General features: G+C 50.7%; 1 protein-coding gene across 1 annotated transcript in view; it reads right to left on the minus strand.

The window, feature by feature from the left end:
• Nucleotides 1-10,864, minus strand: part of ABHD12B (abhydrolase domain containing 12B) — a 45,217-nt gene extending 34,353 nt beyond the window's left edge. The window contains exon 1 of the mRNA XM_019518356.1: nucleotides 10,701-10,864. Within this exon, the coding sequence (XP_019373901.1) occupies nucleotides 10,701-10,729 (29 nt within the window). The 5' untranslated portion in view covers nucleotides 10,730-10,864. The remainder of the gene's footprint in view (nucleotides 1-10,700) is intronic.
• Nucleotides 10,865-12,591: the final 1,727 nt, after the last annotated feature.

The raw sequence follows: 12,591 nt of genomic DNA on the forward strand, positions 1-12,591 counted from the left end.
TTCTCTGCAGTAGTGCAACCTAGCCAGCCATTCCCCGCTCTGCATCTGTGCGTGCGATCGCACTTGGCCTTGTTGAATTCCACCTGACCTCATCTCCAGGTTTTCAAGGGCATTCGGGATCCTCAGCCTGCCCTCCGGAGTCTGTAGCTTCACTCCGTTTGGTGTTACCTGCAAATTTGCCAAGCATGCGCTCAATCCTACTATCTAAACTGTTCCTGAGGATGTTAATACAGGACACAGGACAGACCCCCGGGGAACCCCACTTGATACCTCCTCCCAACTGGCTGTTGAGCTATTTTGATGCCTACGCATTGAGCATAATGATCCAACCAGATACGGATCTGCCTTGCAGTGCTTTCCTCTTTTCTGCAATTCCTTAGCTCACCAAGGAGAAGGTCGGGGGAGACGGTTCCTCCCAGAGTTGTATAACCAGTTTGAAACTCCAGGCTGCACACATGGTTCAGAGTGGTGTTTGTTGGGGTTTTTTTGAGGATAGCACTTGAGCTTTCTTTTGTCATTGTAGGATTTTTTCTGAAGCACCCTGGGTTCATATCTGTCTCCAGTTGAGGTGTAGGGTCCAGGACACATAGCAGATACCTCCTGTCAGTAAAAAGTCATTTAGAAGCTGCCCCGAGTAGGTGAAAAAGCAGGCAATTTTATCCCCAAATATCCACATTTGGAAATTATTGCACAGAGCAAAGAAAGAAATTCCTGTCTCTGAACAAAGAAAGGAAAGAAGACAGGAAGATGACGCACCCCTCTCTTGCTCTTTCTTTGCCTGAAGGCCTCAGCCTGTTGTTTCTATATCAGCGACAGCTGCAGGATTGGCACATAGCTACAGTTATTGCCTGGCCTGTCTCTTCCTTTTGCCCCAGTTTCACATTCAGTGCAGAACGGACACAGCCTTTCAGTTGTGGGCATGCAACCTGCAGCTCTTTCCCTAATTGGCTTCTTTTTTCTTTTTCTTTTTTTGCATGTGATTATTGAGAAAGTGCTGGAGATTCACCAAGACTTTCAGAAGTGGCCGGTGGTTTTGGTTGCTGCAGTTTCCTGGGCAGTCAGCCTGAGATGCTGAAACTTGACCCCTTTCAAGAAAGAGCGGAACTGCCACTATTGGAAAATCAGACCCTGCTAATGGGTGCTCAACACTGAGCACCCCAAATCACAAGACACACCTCTGGGGATCCTGGCTGCGGTGAGCGGGTCATTCCTGCTCAAGGCTCCAGGGCAGTGTCAATCCTGCTTACAGTGAGATACTGTTATTAGAGAGGATACCACAGTCTGGTGTGGAGGTGTCTGTGTTAGCCCCTGCAAACAGCATCTCCAGGGTTGTGGGTTAGCGGCCAGACCCAGCACCTGTTAGAGTCACCATTTCCTTTCACTTCCACGTGAGCTGGATCAGTAGTTAGGTCATTATGCTCAGACTTCAAAAATAACCAAATTGGGGAACAGGCTGAATAGACACTATTACAGCTTCCAGGGTGTGCATATAGGATCACACCCAGTGAGTTGTCTGAAGTGCATGGGGTAACTGTGCCTTGCATTTCTGGATGCGTTCTTTACCTTCTTGTGGGATGAGAGGGAAGTTGAGCAGTGTATTATTCAGCAGTGTATTTGGTCTTGGTCTGAGACAAAAAGCAATGCAACACTCCAGAACCCTTGGTTGAGAGATGATACCTTTCATTAGAACAACTAAGACATTGCAAAAAAAGATATCTTTTTTTTTCTGCAAGATTCCTCAGGCTTGGGGAAAATGAAAGATGGTAAAAAAGTCCCCATAGGTAGAAAATAAACTTCATTTTTGCACAGAGGAAGCTGAAGGTGGAAGTGAAACTATTCAGCGGCACTTACTAGCAGACTTCTCCCGTTAAGACAGTGGTTTTCAACCTTTCTAGACTCAGAGAACCTCTCATTAGACTGGTCACCCCTCAGAAAATGCCAGCTCTTAGTTTCCACTTGTTTTCCTAACTACAGGAAAAATACTTGGGCAATTCTGCTGTTGCAAAGAGCTCAGAAAGACCCCAGCAAGGCAGAATGATTTCAGTCCTATGAAATCCTATTTGAAATCCCTAGATTTATCTTGCATACCTACTGGTGCTGACAGTGTGTCACAACTTGCCACACCCTTGAGAGGATCTCACGGCACCGCAGCACCCTAGTTGAGAATCACTGGATTAAGGATTTTTTAAGGCTGCCAGTCTTCCCCAGAGGTCCCAGATCACGTTTCTTTATGCAACATCTGTCCAGATGTTACCATTCTGAAACACTCGGACAGTAGTTCTCAACCTCATTAGACTTGAGGCATCCCTTGGAAAATGCCAGCTCTTAGGTTTCACTGACTTTTGACTACAGAAAAATACTGGGGCAATTCTTCTCTTGCAAAGAGCACTGAAAGGCCGCAGCAGGGCACAATGGTTTTGACATTGGATGCCTATTCCCAGCATCCCGGCTGAGAATCACTGCACTAGGCACTGCTTTCCTTTCTGCTCCAATTCTTCCATCAGCGTGGGAAAAGTGTCTGCTGAAGTATGATGCTGAGCTCATTGCAGTATTTAAGGTGTCCAGTGATGCTTTGTGCCTACACGGTTACCCAAATACCATATTTTCTCACATTCAGCACATACCTTTATTTCCAAAACTCAGCCTCTAGAAATCAGGGTGCGTATTATAAGCGAGGAAATACAGCAATAGCAGTTTCTGCCTCTGCCAGGGATCACTGCTCTTTGCTCCCCCACAGGGACTTCTGCTTCAGAAGCTGCTACTCGGTTATGTACTGCTACTTGATGGCATTTTCAAGGAATGACCTTTTTTTCTTCATTCTGCCTTTCAAAAACAATGTGTGCATCTTATTCAAGGGGCAGCCGGGGGGAGGGGTATGTTGCATGCTAGAAAATACAGCAGTCACAGCTCTTGACTGTTTGGCCTGGCTACGGTGTCACCCCGGTCAGTCGTACCCAGGTGGTTCACAACTTGCATGGTTTGCTGCTGAGCTACACCGTTGTTTGGTCTGACTTTTGCCGCAAACAGTTCCACAGTGTTAACGTGTCTAGGCCAAGCCTACTGCAAGCTGAGGTCTTACCCTCTTGCCCCCACACACGAAGTGAAGCCCACCAGGGACTCTGTGAGTGCTGTCAATTTGATGCAAGAGGCAACCCCCGCATTACAACCGTGAGCTGCAGTGTAAAAGCCACAGACCAATGGACAGACTAACCGGGAGGAAGCAAATGAGGAACCACTTCTGTGGCCAAAAGGTGGTAGCCTCGCTTTCCTCCCCACAGAGTCATCCCCCTGGCCTGCCTTGACCAGCTTCAGGTTGATGCTGTGCAGATTGGGATGCTGTGGGGAACGGAGATATGGGCGGGGGGTCGGACAGCAGCAAAGAACAACTCCAAGACCGACAATTGTTCCTCGGGAGCAGGGAGGGCCCCACTCTATGTAAGAGCAGTTGAATATTTTCATAGCCAGAAGCCTCCAGCTCAACTCTTCTACTCAAAGACCTGGGTTTGCAAACATGCCAAATGCTGGCCGCTCCCATGGACATCAGGGAGAGCCGAAGACACTTGGATCCCTGACTGCAGCAAAATGACGAACCAAGAAGCCGCACAGACCAGAAAAGCCAAGCCAACACCCAGGCCCCCCCTCCAGGAGCACAGATCTCTGTCTACAAAAAGAAAAAAGCAGTGTCTGCAGCAAATGGGCTTTTCCAGTTTGAAATGTCTAATGGAAGACATGTTTTTGATCACGTTCCAGCTAAAAAATCCCAGTGGGCATCCAGGCAGATCCAGGCCGGGAAAGGGAGTGTGCAGGGGCAGCTGCTGCTGGCTTTTCTTCCCAAGAAGGTCCAGGGCCCCTGGTGATACCGCATCACCCACTCAGGTCTTCCTTGTTGTCACTGATCGTAGTGCTTCTTCTGTTTCTTCCCTAGGGGATAGCTGGGAACTTATGTCTTAGCCCTGCCATGGAGGTGGCTTGGTTTCACTCCTAGGAAGGGTTTATTGGTTGGCTTTGGTGGTGCTGAGGAGGTGCCTGATGACACGGTTCAAAGAGAGCCTCCACTGCCACGTCTGGTGGGTTTTGTGTAGCACCAGGCTTCCTGTCGAGTGGCCACACCTTCCTGTAGGTCTTGCCATGTCCGTGTTGGAGGATGCCTTCTCTCTGCGGGGTGGTTGGCTATTTCTGAATGGCAGGGTCCTACCATGGGGCGACGTTCTCGTTGTGCGTCCTGGAGTTACTCTGCGGGGCGGGGACACCAGATCTGCAACCAGTGAAACACATCCAGTGGACCTATTGTCCCTCCTCGTTAGGGCCTGCAGCTTAATGGTGAGGGACTGTGAGGCACAAAGCACTCTGGTCTTGACAACTTGGCCTCCCCATACAGCATCAGTGTCATGAGCCAACAGGAAACCCCCTTCATTCCCTCAAGGACATCAGGGTCATCATTTTGGGCTCTGACCTTATAAACTCAGGAGCCTGAGGGTAACTATCGTGACCAGGCAGCCTCTGTAGTCAACACTGTGGGCATTTGAACTGTAGGAACAACGCCTGGAAGAGGAGGAGGAGGAGGTCAAAGCACAATCTGCACCCATCTCTCCTCCATAAAGCCCAGCATCTCTTGATGGCCAACGAAGCCGGTCTCCTTCCTTCAGGCATCTCTTGGGTTTTCCAGGAGCATCAAGCATCTTCCACAATCAGCTGGCTTCCTGGAGAGAAAGGGCGACTTTTTCTGGTGTCTGCACTCACTTAGATTCCCCCAGGTCTTGGCCCAACTGGTAGTGTACGAGCCAGAAGATACGCTCTCCCAAGGTAACCCTTTAGTATCTCCTCACCCTGCTGAAGTGTTTACTAAGAGGCTACTTATCTAAGTCACCCTTTCCCTTCCTGTTTGCTTCCTCATATCCTACTATTAACCTAGTAAACATCCCCATAACTACATCAGCCCACACAGCCCATCAATTAGGAAGCCATCCCCAATCTGCCACACCAGGTACACATTCGAGTGGGTACTAGGGTGAGCCATGCTGAGGTCATACCAGCTCCAGGCAGTTTCAGGCTCTTCCAGGGCTAACCCCGAGCTGGTGTGGTTCAGCAATCACTCCCAGCCAAGGTGTCTGATGAAGGTCTACCTCTCTCAGTGCACGAGCCTAATGGACCAGCATCAATTAATAAAAGCCTTCAAGTGACACCACTGCTAATTCCAGCTGGCTCTTGCCAGAGCCTCAGAAAGGTACAGTTCCCCACATCTTCCTTCCCTGGCCAGGCAAAACCACAGTTAACCAGCAAATGACTATGCCCCAAAATGTCCAATACACCTAGAGCTCTCTAGGGATGTTCCCTCCATCCCCGACCTGACCAGTCTCAGGGACTGGTGGAGCAGAGACACCAGCACTGCCGGTGTCAGGCAATAGTAAGTGGGCTGCATCCAGGGCCTGAGACTTCAACAGGAACAATGCGATCTATGCAGCACCCCTAAGCTGTTTTGTCTGGTTTTAAAAAGCAATTACAGAGCAGCTCCCAACCTGGCACACCAGATACCTATTGGAGCAGGCCCACTAATATGTGGCTCTGATCTATGCCAAGGTCAAACCAGCTCAGGTAGCCCCAGACACCTCCTTAGCTCCCCCTGCCCAGCTGGTGCTCAGCAGGTATGGTTCAGTAATTGCTCTGAGCTGGGGACATTAAAAAGTAGGACTACACAGGCAGAGCACATTTTCTTAACAGGATCCAGAACATCGGCCACCTCCCTGAAAAGGTCATTCTGGAAATGATGAGCATCATCCACTTGCCTTGAAATACCTACAAAAGCGTGGAGCACGCTCAGATTTACAACCACGACACATCACACAAGTCATCCACTCCATCCTGACCCACAACAACTTTGCTTTCAACAGACATCACTTCCTCCAAACCGTGGGCACAAACAGGGGTAGATCCAGGGGGCTGTCCTGGTGCACTTGCACCCTCCTTTGATTTCTGGTCCTCCCAAACTTTAAAACCAACTGCCTGGCCATGGCAGCAGCATTTCTAGTCAGGAAACAGTGAGGGAGCCACTTGACTGTGCAGCTCATTATAATCTACCCGATTCCTACTAAACTCTTCCTTCCATAGGTGTTAATGTCTCTCTTTTCTTTTTAATGGTCTTGATTTCAAGCTCTCCATCGTTCAGCAATTCTGCTGGCTGCTCCTGGGAACAACTCTCCTATTTCATGGTGCTGCAGATTGTTTTCAGCTCATTCCAATGAAGTTATATTCTTCTTTGCTTCTATCTTAAACTGAATAATACACCCCCAGGCTGCTGGCCTATTAATAAAGCTTCTAGTTTATCTTTAATTGGACAAGACTATGTGCTTTGTTATATGGGATGATGCACCTCACCATCTCTTCAAGCACCCACATTGAACACCTTCAAGAGCAAATTGGATGCTTATCTTGCTGGGATCCTATGACCCCAGCTGACTTCCTGCCCTTTGGGCGGGGGGCTGGACTCGACGATCTTCCGAGGTCCCTTCCAGCCCTAATGTCTATGAAATCCATGAAATCCACACACCCCCGTTTCAAAATTTGAGATCCACTCAAGGGCACAAAGATGGCCTCCTGATATGCCAACCTCATCATGAGCCACTTAGAAGAACTGGTACTTGTAGGGTGGCAGGCTGGGCTAGGTCACTGTGCTAGGTGAGCTGAAGCCCCAGGTTCAAGGCTACTAGCTACCACAAGCCATGTTAGGGATAGTACCCTATAAACAGATGACCTTACATCTCAGTTTAGCTGGGACAGCCCTAGTTTTCCAAGGCTGGTCCCAGCCAGCTGGTATGAATTAAATTGAGCACCCTGGAAACACAGGGGCACAGTCTGACAGTGGCATGATGCACCGGGTGGGTGGGTGGCAGTGTCCCAGAATTTCCTTACGGTCAGCCTATCTATAAACCACTATGGACCACCACACTTACATCCACAAAACCAGCAACCACCTGAGACACGCCAAAAAAGGCCCTCAGATACTACTGCATTGGCTGGAAGGAGGATACTCGTGACACCCATCACACCAACCTCCAGCAAGTCCTTACCCAGCCAGCGTACTCGAGCAGAGGCAGAGATCACATCATTGAATGAGCTGTATACATACCCTGCAATACAAAAAGAAACCCCCCAGTCCCCTGGTTGTTACACACTAGACCCTATAAGAAGGATCATCAGAGAGAACCAAAATGGAGGGAAATAGTCCCAATTCTCTCACTCCTCGCCTTCAAGCAACCCCCAAACATGGCCCAACTCTTCATCAGACATAAGCTACCTTCTGATCAACAGACTCCAAATGGGAAACAACTGTGCCTTAATAGCAACAGCAAAACCTGTCAACACATCTCCTGTGCCGCCACCGACAGAGCCATCGGGATCCATGGATCCTGGACAGATGCATCACCACATACCTCATCCGGTGCACCAGGAAGCCGCACGCTAACTAGGTGGGTGAAACCAGGTGGGAACTATGCACCAGGTTAAACTTTCACAGGAAGATACAAAAGACAGAGACAGGGACACCAGCAAGAGCCTGCTTTCCACAGAGCGACCCCTCCGTTGGACCTCACGGTGCTGGTGCTCAAAGGGAATTGGAAAAACACCTCCAGAAGACGGGCCCGAGCAGAAATTCAGAACCCCTCTGGGAGGTAAAAAATCTGGACTCAATGACAGTGGCTTGACAGCTCATTACAACCTAACAAGTACTGCTACTGATTTCCCCGTGCTTCAGAGGTGATTAATGCCCCCTCTGAATGGTCTCACGCCTCTGCTAACAAAATAGCCTGTTCTGCCGCACTTCCGGTAACTGCTCCCGATAACGCCTCGTCTGTCCGGGTTCACAGCCATCCCTCCCATCAAACTGCATTGTCATGCAGTCTTTCTCTGCTGCTCAACTCCGGCTGTCTGCCTTTTCATTAGACCTGTGGAAGGCCCCCGGATGCCCAAAAACTCCCAACGGCTCTCCTAACTATCCAGCTGTCCGCTCAAATCCCACAACACCTCTCACCTCCCATTAAATGGTAATACATTTATGCTGCTTTTTGCATGACAGGATCACCTAGAGACCCCCACGCATGACCCAGGCCCTGGGGTGCCAGGAGCTGCACAGGACAAACACAGCCTTGATGAGCCTGTGTAGACCAGGGTGGCCAAGGGGGAGACAGAGCAGTGGGAGCTGGGTGAGCCAGGCTGTGTGATGCTCAGACCTCAGACAGCTGTATCTATTACCATGCAGGCTGTTCTGCAGATCTTAGCAAGAGCAGTTCAGGCCCTGCTGCTGCAAGCAGCTAGCCTTGATGGGCAAGTTTTGGCTGCCAGTCAACTAGCCCCACCTTAGCACAGAGGTGTGGGTATTTACATAAGGGTGGGAACACTGGACTTTGCATATCACTGCAGTAAGCACCAGCTCTACGCCTCTATATAAGCAAGGTGGTGTTTCTCCAATGCATTCACAGCAGGGTGGGCTCAGCTACTCCATCCCAATGCCTAGCAGTGAATGTTAAATGGGGTAATTGAATCTACCTCCCCCAGCCTTTCAATCCCAAGCTCTCTCGATTTCAACCCACAGGTGTTTGCTCCACAAGACCCTTCCTCTTTATAAGCAATCAACTCCTAGCTCATCTCTGAGATACAGCATTGCCAACACAGCAGGTCAGAAATCAGGTACCCAAAACTATGAGATCTGGCTTCAAACAGGATGTTCATAATATATGCAGGTACCTCTTGACCTGTCTCCTGCCTCTAAGTGGCAGGGTCCAGGTTTTTAAGCATCTCATGAAGCCTGGAAACTTGCTTTCTTTCTAAATGAAATCTGAGTATCTCAAGGAGACACTAGACTCCAGGACCTGGGGCTTTCAGAACGTGCCAGCAAGCGTAAGGACTAGTGATCATGTGCTGAGGATTGCTGGGATTGTGACTTTAAGACCAAAGGGACCATTTTGATTGTCTAGTGATATTGTGGAAGGCAGGGAGTGGAAGAAATGACCTTTCCAGGTCCCTTCCAGCCCAGCCTGTGCTTTTCCCAGCCATGATCTCACCCAGACAGCCTTGCATTCAGCCCAGTCACTTGGTGCTGACTTAATGCAAGTCAAAGGATTAATCCTGTTTTTCTCATAGGTAAACAGCAATGCCCTGCAGCAGGGCTATCCAACTGGCAGCTCACAAGGGCTTATACTGCCTCCCCCAGGCAGTCATCCTGCTCCAGCTGCAACAACAGCTGGATGGAGGCTCCAGGCCCACTCCCCCTCCAGCTTCCCCTCCTCCAGCCCAGGGCGAGGGATGAGGCAGCATAGCACAGGCACAGGAAAAGCAAGCCCCAAGTCATGGAAGCCACTGCTTCACACCTGATTATACTGTGGCCCATTTGCAATAACATCTGAGCCCTGCTTTTCTGTATCCTTCCTCTCTGCGCACCCCTCAGCGCTGCAGCCTGGGGAGCCATGTGGACATTGTGATGAAACAGCCAAGAACTGCAACCAAACCATACGGCTGAGTGCCCACGGTGCTGTGGAAGCCGGCCCGGGTTGCCCCTCTGCCTGTCAGCACCCTTTAGTTTAATTAGGTGCGGCACTTACCCGGCAGGGGCTGGGGATGCAGCTTGCTGAGTGTCAAATAAAAGCTGTTTTTCCTGTTGTTCCTCTTTCTGCCCCCAAGCAAGTGTTACACCACTTCATTCCTGCCTGGGCTCTAACTCACCCCTCCCATTGATGCCACTTCTGAATTTGACCCCTGGAAGCAGATTGCTTAGCCTGCTGGCCTTGTTGCCCGGTAGGTTTAAGCAGCTTCTGGAGCTCTCTAACCCCTGGATTGGCTGCAAAGTAACACCTTTAAGTGGCTTAAAGTGCTTGTTATTTGACTTAAAGTTATGCCACTGCAGGGCAGGATTATCGCTAGTCCACTTTATTTTGCTCCTATTCCATTAAAGTGTGGCCACTCCCGATAATTATTCCACCCAAGCTGAAGTCCTCCTGTATCCCAGGATGCAATGTCCCCTCTGAAGTCAGGGAGAGCAGGGTCACCAGGACACAGCGAGGCTGGGCATGGTGCCCCGGGGATCTCAGGCAGAGGGAGCACCACAGCCCTGGAGATTGGCCTGGAGGATTGGGCCTCTCAGAGCTCAGGTGGGGCTTTTGTTAAGATGCTTAGAGAATTTGTAAAAGCAAAACAGCCTTATCAGAGAAGACCATAACCTAAGTAAAGAAGAAACAGGCCAGTGCTGAGCAGTAGTCCACAATGGGGAAGGAAAAGAGATAAGAAACCCTCTCTTTTACTTTCCCAAGGATGGAAATCCCAACTAGTTCAACTAGTTGACAACTTCCAGCTCACAAGAGATCTGGTTCAGTCCCATTCAGTGAAACATAGACATTTAAATAAAACCAGTCAGGAGCCACGCATTAAAATTATTAGCACCAGGCATCCATAAATAAGGGGTATCACATGGCTGGAGGGAAATTTGGAGAACTCAGCAACTTCAAGAAGACCTGCTGCCAATCTGCGTCCACCCTCCTGCCGCCTCTCGAGTCTCCCCGGCTGGTCCAGGTGAGACTCTACGTTGTGCTGTCATGGGTGGCCGGATAGACTTTGCATCAATGTTTGTCTTTGTGGGTTTGAAGAGCAAGCACATAAAAGGTCAGGCTGTAGGCCTGGTTCTGCCTCTTTTATCAGTAGCCAATGCACAAGGTTACCTGTTATCTAGCAAGTTTGTTCCTAGCATCGTGCTTGTCTGTTCCTGGTTTTGTGGTCCCCAGGGCTGCCTGTTGGCTGGCCGGCTCCATCTTTGCTCCTAGTTGGTTGGTCCAGCCTGGACTCCTGGTGCTCTCGGTCTTCCTTACCAGCTCCTTGACTGCCCCCTCCTCCCCTCCCCACAACTGCATCAGCCCAGACCCCTGCTCCCTGACAGCTGCCTCCTGGCTTGTAGATCAGCTTGGCAATCACCCACGGCCTAGTCCCATATGTCTATAGCTGCCCACTCCAGACGTTGAGGAGGGTGACTCTGGTGTGGATCCCAGCACCCTATTCTTAGCCCCCCTCCTGGCTTGTGGCTCTGCCCAGGGTGACCTCTGATGTCCTGGGCGCACTGTGACACATCATCAGTGGGTGGCAACGTCTCTGCCTTGTGGTTGGGGAGATGTTGACTCACCCAGCTGAGGATCCAGCTCAGAGAATTTCCTGCTTCTCACGTGGGAGTAATTGGACCCTGGTACGTGCATAAAACTGGTAGGCTTGTCCGCTTCACATTGCATTCTCCGCGTGGGACACAGGATGGCAGCAGCCAGCCAAGGAGCGGACAGCCTGGAAGGCCTAACAATAGTTCATTTGCACCGTGCATTATTTCCCTCGGGAAGCCGAACCTTGGGCTAGTCTGGCTCTCCGTTCTGGTTTTAACCAAGCGTGAGATGCCGGGCAGGCATCTCTTTCCACGACCTTGGTGGTTCCCAGGATCAACACATTTATTTTGCTTTTCATTCATTTCTCCCCACTGATCACGTCATTCCTTTTATTTTAGTCCTCCTCTTTCTCATTTCCGTGCCTTCCCTGCCCCCCAAGCACACCTGGGATCTGGGGGCTTTCAGGTCGTGGCTGCAGAAGACTGAGGAAATGTTTCCCCAGCTCACGAGGAAGCAGAGGGCTGTACCCTCCCACAAGGCCCAGGCTTCTTGCAGAGGCACGGGACAAAGGCAGCTATTGTCTGGTCTCTTTGGAACAAAGCATCGTGTAACGGCCAAGTCCTTTCTGAAGGTTTCTGGGTACGGGGATTGCATGCAAACTTCCTCTTGCAGAGAGAGCTGGGTTTCAGGGTTGCCTGCATTCGGGAGAGTTTGCTGTCTGTTTTGCCCAGGTCATGGGATGGGCTGGCCAAGTTTTCTGCAGCCACTGAGCGACTCCAAGCCCAGCTGCTCCGGTTCAAAGCCTTAGGAAGCTGTCTCGCCTCTGTAAGGCGAAGTCACGTGGGGCTGGCAGGGGTTGTGCCTAGCATTGCACACGGGGGGAGTTGTTCAAGCTATTCTCAGAAACTGAAAGCAAGAAAAATGACGTGCTGGCCATGCCCTGCCTTGCAAAGCTGCCATCTCTGCCTGCCGCAGCTCCCTTTGGGTCTGTGACGATGCAGGTCTCTTCCAGCAAGCGACTCCACAAATAGCATTGTGAGGCCGAGTGTTCAGTGTCTCTTAATGATCTCGAAAGCAAATGCTTTTAGCTGCTGGGCACAGAGCGGCTTTCTGCCTGCCAGCTCAGACACTGATCCCGGCACCGAGCTGCCAGGCCTAGCACCTTCCTGGCGGCACGCCATCCCCTGATGCAAGGTCTGTCGCTGCTGCCGAGCAAAGGGTCCTCTTGCTGATGTCCGGCCAGCTCGGTCTTCCCACAGGATCACGAAGCAGGAAGGGCTTCCTTTTGTTCCCCACCAGCCCCTCGCAAACACGGCTGGGATTGTGGGCACGCGCGGGGAGCATCTCTGCTGACAGGGAGGTCTCCTCATCCTTTGCCAGCCATATAACCTCACTTTAAAGCTGCTCTGTATCTCCTTCAGCGGGGACCGAGGGGGTGACCCAGGCAGCTGCCCCGCTTGCTGGCTGC

The sequence above is a fragment of the Gavialis gangeticus genome, unplaced genomic scaffold (genome assembly GCF_001723915.1).
Source record: "Gavialis gangeticus isolate Ggan-Ray unplaced genomic scaffold, GavGan_comp1, whole genome shotgun sequence".
NCBI classification, from domain to species: Eukaryota; Metazoa; Chordata; order Crocodylia; family Gavialidae; genus Gavialis; species Gavialis gangeticus.